Source organism: Salvia miltiorrhiza, chromosome 6 (assembly GCF_028751815.1).
Source record: "Salvia miltiorrhiza cultivar Shanhuang (shh) chromosome 6, IMPLAD_Smil_shh, whole genome shotgun sequence".
In the NCBI taxonomy this organism is placed as follows: Eukaryota; Viridiplantae; Streptophyta; class Magnoliopsida; order Lamiales; family Lamiaceae; genus Salvia; species Salvia miltiorrhiza.
The window spans coordinates 16,039,344-16,062,096 of NC_080392.1; the positions used below are offsets into that span (position 1 = coordinate 16,039,344).

The 22,753-nt window shown below is 39.2% G+C and overlaps 1 protein-coding gene across 2 annotated transcripts; it reads right to left on the reverse strand.

The window, feature by feature from the left end:
• Positions 1 to 11,420: 11,420 nt before the first annotated feature.
• Positions 11,421 to 15,533, reverse strand: LOC130990180 (protein IQ-DOMAIN 12-like). 2 transcript variants are annotated; one of them, XM_057914401.1, is made up of 4 exons: positions 15,266 to 15,533; positions 14,901 to 15,143; positions 14,756 to 14,833; positions 11,421 to 11,954 (listed from the first exon to the last, which is right to left on the reverse strand). In XM_057914401.1, the coding sequence occupies exons 1-4, from the start codon at positions 15,338 to 15,340 to the stop codon at positions 11,553 to 11,555; spliced, it is 798 nt and encodes a 265-aa protein (XP_057770384.1). In that variant the 5' UTR covers positions 15,341 to 15,533; the 3' UTR covers positions 11,421 to 11,552. The 2 variants fall into 2 exon arrangements, with proteins under 2 accessions (XP_057770384.1, XP_057770383.1); XM_057914400.1 differs by having other exon boundaries at positions 14,901 to 15,167; positions 15,266 to 15,523.
• Positions 15,534 to 22,753: the final 7,220 nt, after the last annotated feature.

Sequence of the window (22,753 nt, forward strand, 5' to 3'; positions counted from 1 at the left end):
CGCGTTGTTCTGTTAGTTGGAGACGGTGTGCGCTCCTAAAGAGGAAGGTGGTCTTGGCATTCGTTCTTTTACCTTAATGAATAAATCTTTTTTGATGAAGCTGGCATGGAAGATGATAAAAGGTGATGATTGGGCTCATCGGATTATGAGGTCCAGATACCTCACGACCTTCAGCTATGCTAAGCAAAATATTGCTAATTCGACTATTTGGCTCGGCGTGAAACAGGAGATTGATCCCTTGGTGGTTGATTCTTACTCTTGCATCAATAATGGTGCTAATACTTATTTTTGGAAGGATGATTGGCTGGGTTACATTTTGGTGGATAAGCTCAAAATTCCTCACTACATGCATGATTATCTCCATTTCTCTGTGAAAGATTACTACTACGATGGTCTGTGGCATTTCTCGCCTTCGTTTGTGAATTATTTTCCTGAGGTGGTGGCTGATATTTTATTGATTCCTATGAGCGAGGAAAAAGATTCTAGATATTGGAAGCATTCGCTCAAGGGGGATGTCTCGGCGGCTTTAGCCTTCTCCAAGAATTGTCATCGTTACACTATGGTGAAATGGGGGACATGGATTTGGGAACCGTACATTCCGATTCGTCGTTCGATCTTATGCTGGAGGATTCTTCATGGGCGTCTTCCAACCTTGGATACTCTCGTTAGACAAGGTATGGTCACTCCTAATGGTTGTCCCTTTTGTTATATGGATGCTGAAACCATTGAGCATATCATGTGGAGCTGTCCTCGGATTAGTTACATTTGGGAAACGTTTCTGGTCTGGTTTCATAAAACGGATCTGTTAAGTTGCTTGGATATTCACACTTTTTTAGTGCTGGCTTGGAATGCTTGCTTCAGCCCCCAAATTTTGGCTTTTTGGAAAGGAGGCATTATTTCGATCCTGTGGAAGATATGGGACTGTAGGAATGCGCTTGTTTTCGATGATCTCCGTTTTGAGGCTCGGTCGATTCTTACTTTTGTTAAAGCTTATTTTAAAGATATGGATTCTAATTTTTCACGGCTTGGTACCATCAAGAATAATTGGACTGACTACGTGATTGTTAGAAGTCTTGGAATTGGCAGTCGAGCTGCTCCTCCCCCTCGCATGGTGGAGGTTTATTGGTGGCCTCCGGTGACTCATTGGATTAAGGTCAACACCGATGGCTCTGCTAAAGGGGCTCCTGGTCGTATTGCCGCGGGAGGAGTTTTTAGGGATAATTTTGCTTATGTCCGTGGCTGTTTTCACATCAAGGGTGGTAGTGGGTTTGCTTTTGAAGCTGAGCTTCTCGCGGTTATTACTGCTATTAATATTGCTCATGATCGTGGCTGGCTTCATCTTTGGGTTGAGTCCGATTCGATGTATGTGGTGCGGTTGTTGGATAATCGCTCCACGAATGTTCCCTGGCGTTTCTTAGCTTCTTGGAAGCAGGTTCTTCGTCGTCTTCATGGTTTTTCTTTGATTGTTACTCACATCTTTCGGGAAGGAAATCACCTCGCGGACATAATGGCCAATGATGATAGACAAGAGGGATGGTGGCCTTATGCGATTGACGATATTAAACATGCGGTGGCTCGTGATTTTTCTACCCATAGCTTTGTTAGAATGGTGCTTTAAGGTGTTAGTGTTTGTTTCGAATAGGTTGGATGCTTCTCGCGACAGGTGCGGTTGCTTCGTTGGGGTTTCGGTTGTCTGTTGGTGTTGGGATGGTTCCTACTTCTTCCGTTTACATGGTTTTTCTTGGTCTGCTGATTTTCCTTTTAGCTTCGCTAGTTGTGGCTGGTGTCGTGCTGTTTCTGGTTTTCATTTTGGTTCCTTTTTGGTTGGTTGTGTTTTTGCTTGTTCTTTGCTTGTTCTCTTTTGTTGGTTTGCTTTGATGTGTTCGGGAACCGAGCTGCTTAGGGGTGATGGTTCGGCCGGAATCTCTGAAGTTGTCTCACTTCCGTTCCCACACAGCTCCTTGTTTAGACGAGTACTCTTTTTCCCTTTTAAGGATTTTCCGACCAGGTTTGCCTTAAAAAGGGTTTTAATGAGGCTCGGCCATTAGTTTGTTGTTTGTGCACTCAAGGGTTCTTGGTTCGTTTTTTCTCTTTCTCTTTTTAATAAAATTTATTAATTATAGTGTTATTTATATACATATATTAAAAGTATCATTTAAATATAAATATAGTATTATTTATTAATATTATTTAGATAATTAAAAGTGTCATTCATATATAAATATAGTATCAATAATTAATGTAGATAGTATAATTTAATAATATAATTAGTATTGTTATACATAATTAAAAGTATAATTCAAATAAAAATATAATAGTATCATTTAATAATATAGATAGTGTAATTTACTAACAACAATAATATCATTATACATAATAAGAAAAGAACCGAGAAAAAAGACGAAAAATGAAAAAAGAGAAGTGGAAAGAACGAAAGAAAAATGATACAAAATGAAATAAAAAGGGATAAAGAACGAAAAAAAAAAGTGAAAAGATGAAATCTTACAATGTCATTTCTATGTCGTAGTAGTGTCATTTATATACATATATTAATAGTATCATTTAAATATAAATATACTATTATTTATTAATATTATTTAGATATATTAAAAGTGTCATTCATATATAAATATAGTATCAATAATTAATGTAGATAGTATAATTTAATATAAATATACTATTATTTATTAATATTATTTAGATATATTAAAAGTGTCATTCATATATATAAATACAGTATCAATAATTAATGTAGATAGCATAATTTAATAATAGAATTAGTATTGTTATACATAAGTAAAAGTGTAATTCAAATAAAAATATAATAGTATGATTTAATAATATAGATAATGTAATTAACTATAGTATCAATATACATAAGAAAAGAACCGAAAAAAAAGACAAAAAATAAAAATCGAAAAAAAGACAAAAAACGAAAAAAGAGAAGTGGAAAGACTAAGGGGGGAGGAAAAAGGGATAAAAAATGAAAAAAAAAATTAAAGATGTGTTGAAGCTAGGGATGTCAATCGGGCCAACCCACCGAGTTTTCGGGCTAGCCCTATCGGGTTCTGGGTTAGTCGGGTACAGGCTAATCGGGTTGGAGATTTTTTCGGGTTGTAAATCTTCAACCCTAACCCTAAACTTTCGGGTTTCGGGCTAGCCCATTGATCACTAAATTATTAGCAACAAATTACCGCAACTAACACGGTGCAATTGTAGCACAAATTGGTAACCAAGTATCGTATCCACAGGGACTGATACAACGAAACTACTTTAGCTATCTCCTAAACAGACTATAACAGTAGACAGGCAACAGAAAGTAAGGAGGATTTAACTAGAACTAAACTCAAATAGTAGCAAATAAAAGCACGTAGAAGAATCAAATAAGGAAAAACAGCTGATCCTAGGGTAGTAAGTTCATTAATTAAATCTACGCAATTAATCTATTAATCCTATGTACCAGTTTAATCCAGTTATGATGAGAGATCACTTAATTAATCAATTACTCTCGATAGAGCAGCAACGATCGTAGATTAGTAAATTCTCTATCTCCGTTAGGTCTCAAGAAAATCTACTAACTCCCAATAGCTCCTAAGAATAGCTCCCTATGATCCACCTATCTCCGCTAGGTCTCAAGGTTAAAATTATATCATACATTCCTGAATCCGCTAAACAGTTATCTCCGCTAGGTCTCAAATCGAATAGCTACACATGCAAACTATTGGCCAAATAATTCACAAGAAATTAAGCACCAGGAATTATGAATCATAAACTGGAAGGTACAAAGGTATTAACAAATAAATCACATAAATTCAATCAACTATTTACAAACCCTAGAATCAGCTAAAGGAAACTAGCCAGACATAACAAAATAAAGCATAAACATGATTAAAAGAACGCAATTGTAAAAACGAATTATATAAAAACCGAAGGAAAACTGAAGTAGCGGCTTGAATCTTCAATCTGATCCAAGCCTTGAAAACTAGAAAACAATAAAATTCTAAAGCTAGAAAACTTAAATATGAATGCTCGGGTTCGGGGGGTTGTCAATAGGTCAAAAGATGCCCTATTTATAGATTTCAGATTTCCTTCGGATCACCATAGAAGTTGCCATGCAAAGTAGAATTCTAAAGGTAATAGAATCGTGTGAAATAAGGCAACTCTCCAGCTGGATGCGCGCTCCGGAAAATACTCCTACTCTCGCCGAATTCGCAGCTCTCGCCAGAGGAATTGTGATTTCTCTGGTCTCGCCAGAGGAACGGCTATCGCGCCAGAGGAATGGATGATTTCTCTGACCTCGCCAGAGAAATGGGTCGCCAGCGGAATGATGATTTCTCTAGCTTCTCGATTCCGCTGTAATGGACATTGCGATTCCGTTGTAATGGCTTCTCTCCCCTCTGCTCTGACTTATTTCTCTGCTCTGACTCTCACTTGGCTGCTCTGATGATGACTTCGCTACACTGGCTTCTTGATTTCGCTGACTCCAGAGAAATGGTGATTTCTCTGGCGATTGATTCCGCTGCACTGGAGACTTGAGGTCTTTGATTTCTCTGACTCCAGAGGAATGATGATTTCTCTGCTCTGGAGACCAGAACACCTAGAAAACGCCAAATTCATCCAAAATTCTCCAAAACTGCATTCTTCCATCTCGAAAGCCTAAATCTCCTACAAAGCATAAAATACACCATAAACGCACCAATTTCCAGAAGATTATCTTAAAACATGCACATACAAACCCTTAAAAATAAAGTAAATTAAGCATAAATCAACTCCCTCACACTTAGCCTTTTGCTTGTCCTCAAGCAAAATCTATATGAATCCTAGGAAGAGATTGATTTCAACAATATTCATTTCCATCCAAACATTCACAAAGTCAATTCAACACTTTACAATCAACATACATCTCTCGGTCATCCAAGTAACTCAAAGTTTAAGAAGCAACAAAAGAGTAATGCAAGTAATTCGATCAGACCCAATTCTCCGCTAGAAGTGAATTCCCTAATGTGATCGCATTTATAATCAATATCACCAATTTTCACACTTTGTGTGCTTGAGATTTCGGCAGTTGAGCCATAATTCATGAAATAAAATCATTTGGATGTAATCCAAAGTCTTTTCACGTGGTTTCCCATGCTCATAGTTAGACTAGAGGAGCAGAGACTCAGAGCTATCACATTTCAGAATAGGTCAGATGTTTCAGAGCTGACAATTTTTAAAGTTGGCAATTCGTCCAACATTTTCACAGATAAGATACGATCGTAGGCAATCCCAATGACAACACTCCTTCTAGCATCTACCGGACAAATCACGTTTTACTTACTTACAAAAGTGTTGCAACAAAACTCATAATTCTTTGCACAATCAAGAAACATATATTAAAAGTAAAATGAGAATAACCACCAAACAAACACAAACCCTAAATGCACATTGAAAACCATCTTCTCTTCCACAAATTCATAAAAATTTAGCCAGATTCGAGACCAAAAACTAAGCATAGAAAAATAAATTTCGCCCAATTTTAAAAAATATAAGCTCCAAAACACCCCCCCACACTTAAAGCATGCCATGTCCTCAGGGCATAAAAGAAATAAGAAGAGTGTAGAAAACATCCCTGATTTTTGGCATTGAACAAACTGAACCATCGTGAGAGGCGGTGAAATGAGGTTTGTGACCTTGGGCAGAGTGGAGAGTGGCGGCGCTGGGTAGGGCAGCGAAGAGTAGAAAAGGGGCAGGGCAGAGTAGAGAGTGGCCACGCTGGACAGGGCAGCGAAATCAGTGGCTGCGCTGAAACATGAAGACCTCCAGAAATCTGGCAGAGAAACACCTGTTCCTCTGGCGGTGGCATGACCAAACGCGAGATCTCGCAACTTCCAAGCTCAACACCGCACGAAAAACCCCAAACAAAACAAAGAAACAAAAAGAAACAAAACGACACTAAAAGAAAGAAAAACAAAACAAAGAAAAATAGTTGGGTTACCTCCCAACAAGTGCTTAATTTAACGTCTAGAGCTCGACGATACCTCTAAAATTCATGGAGGTCGGAAACAGCACTCTAACCATTGAAAAGTTTTTCTACTCTTGGGTGCTCTCTCCACCAAAACACTTCTCTTGGCTCGAACATCCTCCACAAGCATTGCCCCCTTCTCATTCTTGTTCCGAAAAATCCGGAATTTCACTTTCTTCTTCTTGGGGGTATGGGTTTTCAAAGACCCCCCATCATGCTCCAAAAACAAACACTTCTCAAAAGTCAGAACTTCTTTTGGTTTTGGAGTTTTTTTCTTGGCTTCATACTTGGGCAGCTTATTCTTCTCAACCTCTTCATCCTCCGAATTTGCTAGAAAACTGTCAGCCAAATTAATCACTTCATTATGGGGAACTTCCTTTGGTGGAGGTTTCTTGAAAATCACAGTTTCCCCATAGGCTCCCAATGTCATCTTTTCATCATTGACGCGGAAAGTCAGATCTCCCTCCTGCACGTCTATCAATACACGGCCCGTAGCTAGAAACGGCCGCCCCAAGATCAATGGAATATTCTTGTCCTCCGGCATGTCCAAGACTACGAAATCTCCAGGAAAAATAAACTGCTCCACCTGCACTAGGACATCCTCCACAATTCCCTTGGGATATGTGATGGAACGATCTGCCATCTGCAATGCAATAGAGGTAGGCTTGATATCTCCAATCTCCAATCGTTGGAAAATAGATAGAGGCATTAAATTGATGCTAGCCCCTAAATCACATAAAGCACGGGAGAAATTCTATCCTCTAATCACACAAGCGATGGTAAAGCTACCGGGATCTTTCTGCTTCAACGGCAGTTTTTGCTGTAGTACCGCGCTGCACTCCTCTGATAAATTGATCGTCTCATATTTCCCCAACTTTTTCTTGTTGGAGACGGCATCCTTGAGGAACTTAGCATACCCTGGCATATCTCTCAGCGCATCAAGTAAAGGAATGTTGATGTGAAGCTTTGAAAACATCTCCATGAACTTGGCTAACTTCTGCTCCATCTTCGGCTTTGCCAGGCTATTCGGGAAGGGTGCTACAGGCTTGTACTCTGGCCTGGGAAATGTAGGAGTAGGAATAGGCTTCTTAACAGCAGAGGTATTCGACGATACCTTGGTAGTAGGCGGCGAATCGCACACAATCGTCTCCAGGTCATCCCCCTCCATAATCTCTACATTTTTCTCCCTTCCATTCTTGTCGTCCCGCTGCTCTGTACGATCTCGCTGCTCTGCAGAGGAATGGTGATTCCTCTGCTCAGTATGATCCCGCTGCTCTGCAGAGGAATGGTGATTCCTCTGCTCTTCATCCTCAACTGAATTATCAACCACCCGTATGGAATAACATTGCTGATTTTCCTGAGGTTGTTGATGTTGGCTCTTCGGATTGAACTGAGTGTTGCTAGGAAACTTTCCTGGTGTGTGTTGCGCAGCTGCTTGGTTGGCCATCTGACCAACTTGCGTCTCCAACATCTGCACTTGCTTGGAGAGTGCTAAAAAATTATTTCCAATATGACCCACTTGAGACTCCAAATTGGTCATCCTTGAATTAACAGTTGTCTTCATGCTAGACATCTCTGTTAACATCTGCTGCATCATATCCTCAAGCGATCCCTTCTTCGGCTCATTGATAACTCCTCCACTAGATACAGAAAATCCCGGTGGAGGTTGCAAAGCATTGTTGGGATTGCTATAGGCTAGATTCGGGTGTGGGCGCCCTCCTGGCTGATATTGCTGCTGAAACTGCTGCCCTCTGTTGTACATTCCTGGCTGTACCTTCTGAAAATTTCCATAGTTTTGGCCATTGACAAAATTTACGTCTTCTATGCATGTGGGATCTCTCGCAGCTTGCTCCTGATTTCCAATGGTCAAAGCATTAATCTTAGTAGTCAGCTCTGCCAGCTGCGTAGCAATCGCTGCCTGCTGTGTAACCATCGTTGCCATAGGATCAGAGCTGGAAGCAGCTGCCACCCTTTTCAATTGTACTCTCTCTGATGGCCATTGAAAACTCGTAGCAGCCATACTCTCAATGATGCTCCACGCCTCGGAACTGCCTTTCTGAAGCAGGGAACCTCCTGCAGTTGTGTCCAAATGCATTCTTGTACGCTCTCCACAAGCATTGTAGAACATGATAATGAGAGTGCCTTCATCAAATCCGTGGCTCGGACACTTTCTCAACTTCTCTTGATACCTCTCCCATGTATCTGCCAGCTTTTCTCCCTCAAACTGCTGGAACTGCACAATGTCCATCTTTAATTTCAGGGTCAGGCCAGGAGGATGGAACTTGCGTAGGAAAGCTTGGGCTACATCTTCCCACGTAGTAGTTGCACTCAAATTCAATGTATGATACCATGACTTCGCTTTATCCCGCAGTGAGAAAGGGAAAAGACGAAGACGGATAATATCATCAGATACTCCATTCATCTTTACAGTGCTGCAAAGCTCTAGAAATTGCGCCAGATGCGCATTAGGATCCTCTATAGCGTGTCCTCCATACTGGTTCTGCTGGACCATCGTGATCAAACCAGTCTTCAGCTCAAAATTATTGGCATTAATACGGGGAGGTTCTTGATACTCATACTGAGGAACGAACATCTCTGCAATCGGAGGCTGATTCTGAGCTTCTCTAGCAGCTTGAGCGTCCAACAGCTGTTGCAGCTGCTCCTGTAGAGCACGAATCTGTTCATTAGTAGCCATCGTATGCAGTGCCTGAAAAAAAATGAGAATTAGAAAAATAAAAATAAAAAGAAACAGTAAACGCCTGAAGTACTACTAAGTCCTATCGGAAATATTAAAGTAACTTCTAATCAGTCCCCGGCAACGGCGCCAAAAAGTTGATCACTAAATTATTAGCAACAAATTACCGCAACTAACACGGTGCAATTGTAGCACAAATTGGTAACCAAGTATCGTATCCCCAGGGACTGACACAACGAAACTACTTTAGTTATCTCCTAAACAGACTATAACAGTAGACAGGCAACAGAAAGTAAGGAGGATTTAACTAGAACTAAACTCAAATAGTAGCAAATAAAAGCACGTAGAAGAATCAAATAAGGAAAAACAGCTGATCCTAGGGTAGTAAGTTCATTAATTAAATCTACGCAATTAATCTATTAATCCTATGTACCAGTTTAATCCAGTTATGATGAGAGATCACTTAATTAATCAATTACTCTCGCTAGAGCAGCAACGATCGTAGATTAGTAAATTCTCTATCTCCGTTAGGTCTCAAGAAAATCTACTAACTCCCAATAGCTCCTAAGAATAGCTCCCTATGATCAACCTATCTCCGCTAGGTCTCAAGGTTAAAATCATATCATACATTCCTGAATTCGCTAAACAGTTATCTCCGCTAGGTCTCAAACCGAATAGCTACACATGCAAACTATTGACCAAATAATTCACAAGAAATTAAGCACCAGGAATTATGAATCATAAACTGTAAGGCACAAAGGTATTAACAAATAAATCACATAAATTCAATCAACTATTTACAAACCCTAGAATCAGCTAAAGGAAACTAGCCAGACATAACAAAATAAAACATAAACATGATTAAAAGAACGCAATTGTAAAAACGAATTATATAAAAATCGAAGGAAAACTGAAGTAGCGGCTTGAATCTTCAATCTTGATCCAAGCCTTGAAAACTAGAAAACAATAAAATTCTAAAGCTAGAAAACTGAAATATGAATGCTCAGGTTCGGGGGGTTGTCAATAGGTCAAAAGAGGACCTATTTATAGATTTCAGATTTCCTTCGGATCACCATAGAAGTTGCCATGCAAAGTAGAATTCTAAAGGTAATAGAATCGTGTGAAATAAGGCAACTCTCCAGCTGGATGCGCGCTCCGGAAAATACTCCTACTCTCGCCGAATTCGCAGCTCTCGCCAGAGGAATTGTGATTTCTCTGGTCTCGCCAGAGGAACGGCTATCGCGCCAGAGGAATGGATGATTTCTATGACCTCGCCAGAGAAATGGGTCGCCAGCGGAATGGTGATTTCTCTAGCTTCTCGATTCCGCTGTAATGGACATTGCGATTCCGCTGTAATGGCTTCTCTCCCCTCTGCTCTGACTTATTTCTCTGCTCTGACTCTCACTTGACTGCTCTGATGATGACTTCGCTACACTGGCTTCTTAATTTCGCTGACTCCAGAGAAATGGTGATTTCTCTGGCGATTGATTCTGCTGCACTGGAGACTTGAGGTCTTTGATTTCTCTGACTCCAGAGGAATGATGATTTCTCTGCTCTGGAGACTTCGGTTCCTCTGCTCTGGAGACCAGAACACCTAGAAAACGCCAAATTCATCCAAAATTCTCCAAAACTGCATTTTTCCATCTCGAAAGCCTAAATCTCCTGCAAAGCATAAAATACACCATAAACGCACCAATTTCCAGAAGATTATCTTAAAACATGCACATACAAACCTTTAAAATAGAGTAAATTAAGCATAAATCACCCATCGGGCTAATCAGGTGAAAGGCGTAAAAATAAAATTATCATTTGTATTTTATTATTTCTAATGATCTAATGTATAATGTATAAAATATACATAGATATTAAAGATATAAATTATATAGCAAAGCATGAAATGCAAAAATATAAGATATTCAAGATTACATAAACAAAATTATATTAAAATGAGATAGTAAAATTTAACATGTATCAATGCACTAGAATCAATTTGGATTATTACTGAATAATTAGTGGATTTGCCATGCACGTCTCATTGACAGAAAAAAAAAATTGGTATCACTTTAAAATGAGATAATAATAATTAATTTCTAATTAATGAGATACTAACAATCAATTTCTACAAAAAATCCGTAATTAATTTCACTTTTTTTTAATGAGATTGCACACACACACACATATATATTCTAACTAATTAATTTCACTTTTTTTTTAATGAGGCTACATATATATATTTAAGCAAATACCATAGATCTAAACATAGCAGAAGTTGTAACTGGATGCATCAGTCACAATTCCGTCAGCCCACCGGGTTTTCGGGCTAGCCCTATCGGGTTCCAGGTTAGTCGGGTGCGGGCTAATCGGGCTGGAGGTTTTTTCGGGTTGCGATTTTTCAACCCTAACCCTCTAATTTTGTCGGGTTATTCGGGTCGTCCCACGGATTTCGGGCTGCATTGACATCCCTAGTTGAAGCCTTGAAGGGGGAAGGGAGCAAGAATCGAACACGAAACCTCAAAGATGACAAGAAGGCGTCCGAACCAACTGAGCTAATTGCACAATTGGTAAATATTTTAGGCAATTTAATGATTATTCATAAGTTACCTATCCAGGTCAGATTTGACCCGGCTGCACCGTGCACCCAGGTGCACACAAGATTTTACCGTAGATGATACAAACCCTTTAATCCACATGCATGTAGGAATCAATGCAGGCCTCTCGGGAGACATTTAAGTAGTGAAAATCCTTTGTATTAATAGACATAGAGAGGTATATGGCGTTCAATTTACATTGCATCCCTTCCTCCATTTTTTTTAAAGATCAATGTAATGCATTAGAAATATTAATTAAAATATCCTAATTCCGTTTGCAAATAGGGCAATGTTGGTTGGGGATTTGTTCACTGCTAAATGAAGTCCATGAAGAGATGCTGAGCTTGGAGGGAGAATGATCTTGGTAAGAATATGATTCCGAAAACCTCGGACGACGTTGCTTCGGAGTGCTCAACGATCTCGCCTTCGCCTTTGCAGATTCCGTTGTAGCCATGTAAGCTCGGAAGCTGTGTGCATTATGCGAAAATGTAGCGTCGTCTCTTGTTGAGTATTGCTGTTTCGCGTGGCTAAACGATCGCCTCCCTTGTGTAAAGGCCTCTTTTTTTGCTTGCTTGATTGCGCTTCTCAGCTTCAACTGCGCCAGCTTAGTTGTGCCAAGCGTTGTTGCCTTTGAATTTGGGACGATTATTGATTTTTGCAGATGAAGCTGTCGGAGAAAAACACAAACCCCAAAATCAGTGGAAGCCCCATAAACTAACTGGGCAAATACCATATTCCAAACTAGCTTTTAGAATCTTTTTCGAAAATATCATATACAGCCGTTTACAAAAGAACAATTTAATATATACATTCATTACAAAGTTAACATCACAATCAAATTCTAGGTATCTATAGAGCTATCAGACCACCGGACCTATACCTTGGGGCAAATGGGAATTTCGAGCAGACCTAAAATCATTCGAGAATAAAAATATCCTTTAGCTCAAAAGTCAAAACTAAGGATATTATTCTATTGAAATATAAATTAGGAGTATTAGCCTATAAATACTCGAACTGATGAAGTTTTGCACTACAATTTTAAAATCTGCCTATAAATACTTGAACTTTGTATTTTTTCTGATTTTACACCTGATCAATTTTTACCAACGGAATTGACTTCCCAAAACTAGGGCTGATAATCGGTCCGGTTCGGTTTTAACCGAACCGATTTACCGGTTAACCGGAATCGGATAAGCCCCAATCTTATAACCGGTAAGTAACCGAACCGGCTAAAGAACCTGTTAACTGAATAATCGATTCGGACCGGTTATTCGGTTAACCGTATTAACCGGTGAATAATTCAATTTTTAAATTTCTTCGAATTAATCCATTAATTCGATTAACCAGTTAAATTTAAAAAAATTCGAATTAACCGATAACGGTTAACCGAAAAATTCAAATTATATAGGATGTAAGCAATAGGATTTGAACTCTTGACCTTTGAAAGAAAGGATGGAGTCTTATCCACTCCACCAACTCATGACTTATGATTATTTAGTTTTAAAAAAGCTTTTATAGAGACTTATAATTTTATAAAATAAAAATATTAAAATATAAATTAATTAATTAATTTAATATTAAATAAATCGGACCGATTAACCGACCAGTTAAACCGATTAACTGGTTAGTGATGAACACACTAACCGATAACCGAGCCGAACTGGTAAAAATAGGTTATCGATTAACCGAAAACCGATTTTTCCGATTCGGTTACAGTTAAAATCGAATAACCGGAACCGGTTTACCAGCCCTACCCAAACATATTCTAGATCTCATATTGACAACAAATTTATCGGCTCTATTATGCATTGCAAATTTCCCTCTCTCAATTAGACTGTCATGTCAACAATAATTTAGAAGTGAAAATTCGCCGGGTGCAAAATCAGAATATATATATATATATATATATATAGGGGTGAGCTAGAATAAAAACACTCTTAAGTGTATAAAATATAAACGTTTTTTAATGTACGAATTTTATCCAACAGGGTTACGAATTCATCCAACATGGTTACGAATTGCGAAAAATAAATTTTTGTTACCTTTGGGATTCGAACTCAGGACCACGAATTCATCCAACAGGGTTATGAATCAACCGTAGATCTTGATGATCTAAAGGCTGAAAATCATTTATATTTTATACACTTAAGAGTGTTTTTATTCTAGTCTTCCCCTATATATATATTTATAAAGTTCAGACATTTATAGGCATATATTTTAAAGTTGAGGAGTAAACTAGAAAATAGAAAAAAAGTTTGAGTATTTACATACCAATACCCCTATAAATTAAACAAAATTAACTCAAGCGATAAAAATTATAGAAAGCCTTGAAATATCGAAAATCTCAATTCACCTTACTAAATACTAGAATTAGTTTATAGTTAATGCGTCTCATTAATAAAGACTCATTATTGTTCGATACGATTGTTAAAAAGAATTAGTAAAGGATAAAAGTGATACAAAATCGTGAAACTTAGATATTTTCGTGAGAGAATTTCTTTTTTTGGATAAGACCATTATTAATAATACAGATGAAAAAAGAAAATGAGTCATTATCAATGACACTAAGAGAGTAATTTTTATTTATTTTTATTTATTTTTATCTTTCTAAATTAATCTTTAAAATAAACGCCTCCTAGTGTCCTAGATTACTTGAGTATCCCTTACAGGCTCACGGTGCATTACGATCCAGCCCTTCATGTTATTTTGTAAGAACCATCGTTTGATTTGGTGTCAGATTTGTAATAAGTCAGGTGTTTGTTTTGTAAAAATAAATAATCCTAAGGAAAAGGGTTAAATGCATGTACTTTGGGACCTTGTTTAATTTTAATAATTAATTCATTTTCGGTAATTTAAAAATACATGCGGTACTGAGAAGATAGTGAGCCTATCAGTATTTCCGTGTATTTTGGGATGGTAGTGTGTCTACCCAAAGTGTCACGAGTGTTTTTTAATCGTTAGAGATGAATTTATTGTTAAAATTGAACAGAATTTCAAAATTGATCTATAAAAATAAATTTTTAAAAATTTGCATTAAAAATAAATTTTGACTAAAGTTCATAAATTTAGATGCATTTACCCTTTACCCTAAAGTGCGTTCTCTTTGGTTGTAAATTTATCATGGGAAAATGAGGGATAACCAAAATTTCATCTTTTAAATCTTTCCTTTCTTTTCTCTCATTTCCTACTTGACCCACCATACTCATTTACACTACAAAGGAGAGATAATATTATCCCTTCAAAAATAGTGTGATAATATTATCCCTCCTTTGTAATATAAATGAGGAATGAGTAAGGTTCAAGTAGGAAATGTGGAAAAAGAAATGAAGAATTTAAATGGTGAAATTTTGTTTATCCTTCTTTTTTTTATGATAAATTTAAAACAAAAAAGAATGCATTAATATTTGACCCATTTTTTGTTTGGACTCGAGAATTGATAACAATTAATGAGGTGGAGTTATTGATTACATTTCGTCGTGCTAACTCGCCTCGAACCACGGCTTGAAGCCTCACTACTCCTTTGAGTGCGCTCAGTGCTTTTCTAGCCTGCACAATTTTCAATTTCGAATTATATGTGTTGAATTCATACTGAATTTTATTTGAATCAACTCACGAGATATCCTCTGTAGCAACTTTGGATTTTCGTGGCTGCCATGCAGTTTTTCCTCCGCGAGAAATTGGCGAGCCGTGCCACCTCGGCCGCGGCGGCTGCAGCAGCAATTGCAGCCTCCGCCGCCGCCGCTGCAGCAGCCGCGACGGCGATTGCGCGTTTTTGTTGCTCCCCCGCAGCTGCAGCGTCGATCAGTGTTGTTCTCTCCGTCGCTTCAATTGCAGGATAGGATTTGAATTTGATCGCCTTCAATAATAGTGATCTCGAATTCTTCCATTACCGAGTTAGTCGAAAAAAAAAAAAAAAACTATCACTATTCCTTGTAGTGATCTGCAGAAAAAAAAAAAATTGAATATCAGAGCTCTCACCTTTTTTGATTTTGGTTTTGATTCAGAAATGAAGAGTCTTTTCACATAAGTGAACCAGCTTTTCTTCTTCCCCATTTCAAAGCTGTGCACCTGCTAAAGAAGAGGATTAGGAGAGAAAGAGAGAGGTTCAAATTAGGCAAAAGGCTACTACTCATCTATTTCATCAATTGATTGAACTGTGATTTTTAGTTAGCACAAAAAGACTCGTCCATATTTATAGAAAAAAAATTATGGTTTATATTCTGAACTATTAATCTTTTAACAAGAATATTTTAAAATGTTGATGACTACAATACTTATACAAATTATGTAATAAAATCTTTCCATGATTCAATTTTCGGAGACTTATTAACTTGTCCCATCGGCCTCCAATATGAAATCTTCATTCTAGTTTTCTTAAATTAGTATTTATTAAAAACTAATGAGTTGCTGAGTTTTTGGGCAATTTAAAAGAATTTGACAGAAATCAAACAACGTGTATTTTTATTAGTGTTTGTATATTTTGTTGTAGTATCAATACTTTGGAGTATTTTTGTTATTTTCAGATAGTTTATGTTTTTTGTTACAATTATCAATAGCGCTTATATACTCTTGTTAAATGACCAATAATTAGGAAATAAACAATAAGTTCCTCTGCTTTATATTGCTACAATATTATTATTTAAGGTTTCAAATTGACATAATGATATAATCTACTTTGGACGAAAAGAGTGTGGGATTATCTAGCAATTTCAAGGGCACGTCATGTGCTCATGGATAGGAGAGTGGAAGCAACTTTAGAAAAAGTTGTACAACTGATTTTTTTGAATTATGAATTCCTTTTTGAAGCATGGCTTTGAGACCTTATGGGCCACCACTCTTTCTTTTTTATTTCTTCCCCTCTCTTCTCCAGTTATCCATATTTTCTTATGTGACAACAGGTGAGAATATCCATTTTGAATAATATATATATATAGATAGATATTATATTATATTTATTTTAATTTTGTCTTCGAAAAATAATCATTTCTTTTACTATTTTGATGCGTTCATGATTTTATTTATTTTTTTGGTCAAGCAAACTTTATTGAAATTAAAGAAGAAGAAAACACTTGGTACCAGAGGTATCAAAGATTAGTACAAGAATTGGAGCGAGAATCCACGGGAACACCACGTGGAGAAAGGAATGTTCAAGTCTACAATTTTGAATATCTTATTCCAACTCCAAAGTCTTCCTTTGATTTCAAGGATTAACTTCTCAATATCCCAAGTCTTTCCTTCGAACCTGCTGTCATTTCTTTTTTCCCAAATCAGTCAAATTGTGCAAACCCACACTGCCATAAGAAATCTCCTGTTGTTCTTTCCTTTTGTAGCACAGAAAAATGAGGTGAAGTGTTGAGGAATACCTTGTGGCCTCACAGTTTTGCGATCAATCAACTGCTGTAATTTATCCCACACTATCTCCACCTTTGGGCAATGTAAGAACAGATGCTCCGCTGTTTCAACACTTGTAACGCAAGCATTACACCAAGTCTCCTCAATCCCAAGTGTAACATTCCTCTTGACAAGGTTATTGCAAGTCGCCAACCTATTTCGTAAGCATCTCCATGCGGTCACCTTTGCCTTGTGTGGTGCCGGTGTCTTCCAAACTTGAGCTAACTCTTCTTTAAACATGGACAGCGGAGATGGTTCGTTCCTGGCCGCTGCTAAAACTTCATACGCCGACTTGGTTGAAAAAACCCCGTCCTTTGTCGCCTTCCAAATCCAGCCATCCTCCTTATCTGGGCAGAGATCAAATTCTGAAATGAAAGCAGTTAGTATATCAACCATTTCTTTCTCTCTATCAAACAACTCCCTTCTCCATTCAAACTTCCAAACCCAACTTTCTTCTTCCCATCTTCCCATCTCCCCGATAAACCCGTTTTTATCCTTACACAAATTGAACAGTCACAGGAAAACAGAATTCAGCGTTCTATCTCCCGCCCACACATCCACCCAAAATCTAGTATTCCTTCCATTCACAACAGCTCGTGTAATGTTTTCAAAAAACCAACCCTTCTCCGAACCCCTTCCCGCCTCCACAATCTTTGTCCACCACCCCTTGTTCCCACCTCTTTCCCTCACTCTACATCCTTCCTCGTCCCTCCACACTAATTCACCATAAATGGACTTAATGACCCTAACCCACAGCACCTCACCTTCCTCCAAGAACCTCCACAACCACTTCATCATCAATGCATGATTGAACCACTCAATATTCCTAAACCCCAAGCCCCCTTCCTGTTTTTGATCACATAAAGTACTCCATTTGACCCACGCAATAGATCCCGAGGACTCACTTCCCCCCACAAGAATTTTCCAAAAGCAGAATTAAGTCTATTGACAATAGTTTTAGGCATAAAGGAAAAGGAAAGTTGAAAAACCGGGATAGCTTGCAAGACCGCTTTAACCAAAGTGATTCTCTCTGCCAAAGAGAGAGACCGTTTCTTCCATCCCCCCAATTTTCTTCATCACTTTATCAACCAAGAAATTCCAGTCCACCACGCAATTGCTTCGACCGCCAACTTTAATTCCGAGGTAACTAAAAGGCAAAGATCCCACCTTACAGTTCAGAGCCTCGGCCATCCTTTTCCTGTCTTCTTCAGCCACCCCGACTCCCATAATGCTACACTTATTGAAGTTCATCGCCAAACCCGATAAAAATTGAAAAAGTAACAGAATGTGTTTCATTGCCTCCGTGTTTCTGTCATCGTTTAATAAGAAGATCGTGTCATCAGCATACTGAAGATGGGAGATTGAGACGTTGTCTTTTCCAATCACGGCGGGTACCAAAAGCTGCCTTGTCGTCGCTCTTTCAATTAAGGAATGCAGACCTTCGGCAACAATCAGGAACAGAAAAGGAGACATTGGATCTCCCTGATGTAGGCCTCTACTCATCCAAAAATCCCTGAAGGGTGATCCGTTCACCAACACATTAGCAAAGCATGAGGAAAGACAACCCTTGATCCATCTCCTCCAGGTACCATCGAAATTAAGGAGATCGAGCATATAATCCAGAAAATCCCACTCAACCGAATCGTAAGCCTTAGCAAAATCAATTTTGAAAAAAATACGACTCAGTTTCCTCTTCTTCGCCTCTGAAATTGCCTCGTTCAGTATCACCACCCCATCAAGAATGTTTCGCCCCCTCACGAAAGCACTTTGGTTAACTGAAATGATCGAAGCCATTACCTCCTTCATTCTTCCTGCAAGGACTTTTGCAATGATCTTGTACAAGCTGCTTATCAGATAAATAGGTCTGAAATCATCCACCGAACCTGCTTCTTCCTTTTTAGGGATAAGAACAATAAATGACGCATAACTCCCTCTAGGAATTTTACCGTTTGCGTGAAATTCCTTCATAACCAGTATCAGATCCTTCTTAACTGTATCCCAAGCCATTTTCCAGAAGGTGAAATTGAATCCATCAGGGCCCGGACTCTTGCTTCCATCGCAATTCCAAACTGCAGTCTTGATCTCTTCTTCGTCGAAATCACGGATAAGCCACTGTCTCTCAGTTTCTGAAACCTTCTTTTCACAAAGTCACGAGGCATCACAGGTAGTTGTCTCGCTTTACTCCTGAAGAACTCTTGAAAGTGATCACGAACCTTTCTTTTGACAATCTCGGGATTGGATATCCACAGATTCTCAAAGTGGAGCTCTGAAATCTCATTTTTCTTCATTCTTCCCATGATAGCTCTATGATAAAACCCAGTATTAAGGTCTCCATCCTTGAGCCGTCTGACTTTGGCTTTCTGCTGCAGCACACTGAGTTTATCCTTCATCTGTAAAGTCAAATTGGCCCTGACTTCGTTCCTCCTAATAACTCCAGCCTCGTCGAGCCCGGAGGATTCATCATTTTGATCCAACTTTTGAAGTTCGTCCTTCAGTGCTTGTATCTTGTGATCAATGAGACCAAAAGAATTTTTATTCCACTCTTCCAAAGCCACTTTGAGTCTCTTGAGTTTCTCTTTGACCACAAAACAACTCCATCCTGCAACGTTGGTCTCTGCCCAAACCTTCCTCACCACTTGTTCGAACTCCGGATGTGCGACCCAAGCATTAATGAACCTAAATGGTCTCGGTCCCCAATCTTCTGTTTTTGTTGAGAGGAAGATTGGACAATGGTCCGACAAAGATCGTTGTAAACCACGTCCATAAGTCCCTGCCCAAACCTTCATCCACATATCGTTGACGAGAAACCGGTCTAGTTTGCTTTTACACGTACCATTAGGCTTATACCACGTATATTTCCGACCTTGGGTTCTAATTTCCAGGAGAGCACTTTCTCTAATGAAACTATCGAAATGCCTTGCTTCCGTCTCGCCCAAATTTATCCTGCTTCCTGCTCTTTCATCCCTTCTCCTGATCGAATTGAAGTCTCCCAACACACAAACACATTGTTCCACATTTTGATCAACAATTGTACTAATGGTATCCCACAATCTCAATTTATCGCATATTCCAGAGGGAGCATAAACATTAATAAAGCAGCATCTAATATTACCCTGCTTCCACTGTCCATTCACCACAACGGCACCGGGAAAATCCCATTTGCTGGAAGCCTCGAACACCTCTCGATTCCATGCACTAACAATGCCGCCCGACCTGCCTTCTGAGTTCCGAATCGCCACCTCCACATTGTTGGCTCCCCACCACGAATTGCATAAACAAAAATTAAAAGCCTCCAATTTCGTCTCTTGTATGAAACGAAGATCCACTTTCTGAGATTTAATGATATCACAAATGTCTCTCTGCTTTGCCACACTCACCAAGCCCCTAATATTGTAAGACAAAATATTCATTGATTAAGATCTTGCTTTGCTCCCAGATCTTCTCCCACAGATCCCCTTCCATAGTTCTCAATTTGTCGTGCCATTTCCTCATCAGGAAGCCCACTTGTAAGCTCAATCTGTTTCCCGAAATCCCAAATTTTTTGTCCCTCCGACCTCTTGTTGTGTAGTAATTCCGCTCCATTCTTTTCAAGGATTTTTTCACTAATGACAGCCCTTTCTCTAACCTCGACATCCTCTACGTCAATTTGTGCGATGAAAGCACCCCATCTCTTTCTTTCCTCCCTCCTGCCGATAGTTTTCTTATTTTTCTTATTCTTTTTTGTTTTCAGAAGGTCTTCTTCCTTACTCTGGTCACAGCTCTTCCCTTTACATCTTTTACTAACCTTCTCTTTCTCCCTTCCCTGCAACCCTCTACCTTCAGTCCTTTCCTCGACAATCTCACTATCTTTCACACAATCTGCTTGTTCTTCACCGCCGTCGTCTGGGAGGGCTTTGAATTCGTCAGACACTGAGCGCTTCTTTCTATCCTCTTCCCGTGATGAATTCTCGTCAATTTCAAGCTGTAGAGAGGTTGAGCTCACAAATTGGGGATGGGGGTTTTCGGTGGCTCTCAATTTGTCTTGATCTTGAGAGGAATGGGCTGCGAGAAAAACAAGTGAGCCTTCATCTGTAATATTCTGGGCAATGGTCTGTCCCTGGGCTTCCTCAATCGTTGGGCTTTGAATTGGGCTCTTCTCAAAATCAAACTGCGGCCCACCAGAAAATTGTGAGCAGCCAAACCCATCCTGGCCCACAAAATTTACAATCTTTCTCGAGGCACTCTTAGCCGCCTCCTCATCATTAGGGGTTTCGGGAACAGTGTCCCCAACGGTATTACGCTCGAGAACCGAAGGGTTCCCCTCCTTGGAAACTGAGACGTCTCTTTCCAACTCTCCGTATTCCTCCATGTCTCTGATGATCGTGTTCGCCGGCACCTGCGATTCATCATCCCACGTCCATCCCGACTCTGTCTCCGATTCGAAACCAATAGCTTGGGTTTCTGTTGAGAAAAAAGAATTGTCGTAAATTTCCTCGATGCGTATGTTGAAGTTTGCTCCATCAACACAGCACTCCAGAATTTTATCAATAGATTTAAGACCAGTTGAGACTTAGATGAGAGCTTCATCAAGCTTCTCGCGCTGTTTAGTGACTTCGTGGATTTTAAGCACCAAACCAAAGCTCGCGCTCGCAATATCGAAAAAACGTGGGTTCCATGCATGGAGATGAACTCCAATCCATCTTGTCCAAATAACGCGTTGTTGATAAACGTCCACGATCTGCCATTTCCTGTTCCATTGGAACCAAAAGGAACACCACTCATCTAACTCTTTTAAAGCACTTTCCGTAGAGCTCTCACAGATACTTTGAATAAGAACCAAGTTTCCTCCCATTGTTGTGACCTTAAGTTTTCCAGCGCATTCACAGTTAATCTCCTCCTTGATGTCATCCCAAAGAAATTCTGATTTGATGAATCCAGTAAAAGCCCCTTCGATCCATGTCCTTTCTGCCTCCATTGTTTGGAATTGAACCACCTCATCAGCGCATTGTTCCTCCCCTTTACTTCCAGTCAGGATTTCCTTGAAGGATACGCCCGCCTTCCTCTTTGCTTCCGGTAATGCCGTTCCAAACACTGACTTCCTCCCCTCATCCTTACGAATTTCCTGTTGAATGGGGCTAACCTTTTTTGTGACTCTCTCAAATTTGGGCTTGAAGACTCTAATTTTAAAACTCCCAATCCACAACGTATTAAGTGCTGAAAGGAAACAATCTGGGTTCTCAATATCTTCGAAGCGAACAAAACCGAAAGGTCTCCCTCTAAGGTCACGTTTTTTCGGACATAAGACATCCACAGGTTCCTTTACCGTTCCAAACTTCCTCCTCAGAAAATCCACGCTGCAGTTTTTCGGGATATTATTGAAGAAAAAAGTTGATGTCCTCGCTGAACTCCTTGGCTGAAGGTTACTTTCTGGTCTGTTACTCCTTCTTGCGTCACCATTCCAAATAGAAGCTCTCCTTGTCCAAAGATTTTGGTTCCCAGGTTTCGTGGGATTTCTTTGCCTATCCGAAAAGTTTTCAAAACGGGGACGGCCAGCCCCTCTCTTCCTCACCTCTCTCTACTCACTGTCACCCATCTTTTAATTTTACTCACACCACAATAATTTGATGCGTTCATGATAACACTCATATTTTCATGGTTTTTAGTGTTCATATGATGCCAATTTTATAGGAAATTGAGTATTGGATAGTTGTTTTATGCATATATTGCTTTATATTATGAAATATGTTCCTTACTCGTACTTTGAAAAAATTTACAGGAATATTTAGGTAGAAACCCTTTATCATTGGAATTTAGACTGGACAAAAAATGAATAGGATAATTCTTATGGCTCGAGAAGCTGTAATGAGTGTTAACTTTTTTTAGAATTTGGGTTTGAAAGAAGAGGTTGGCGGTGTCTCGGACACCATGGTGACTTAGCAGAATGTGGAAAGCAAAGGCCCTGCGTAGGGCAGAGGGGGCGATTTGATGCAAGAAAATGCCGAAGTAGTTACAAATATCTCTTATAAAGATTGGGGGAGGAAAACGAAGCCTCGCGTCTACCTGCCCCTGCCAAATGATGATTTTGGTTTTGGAGAG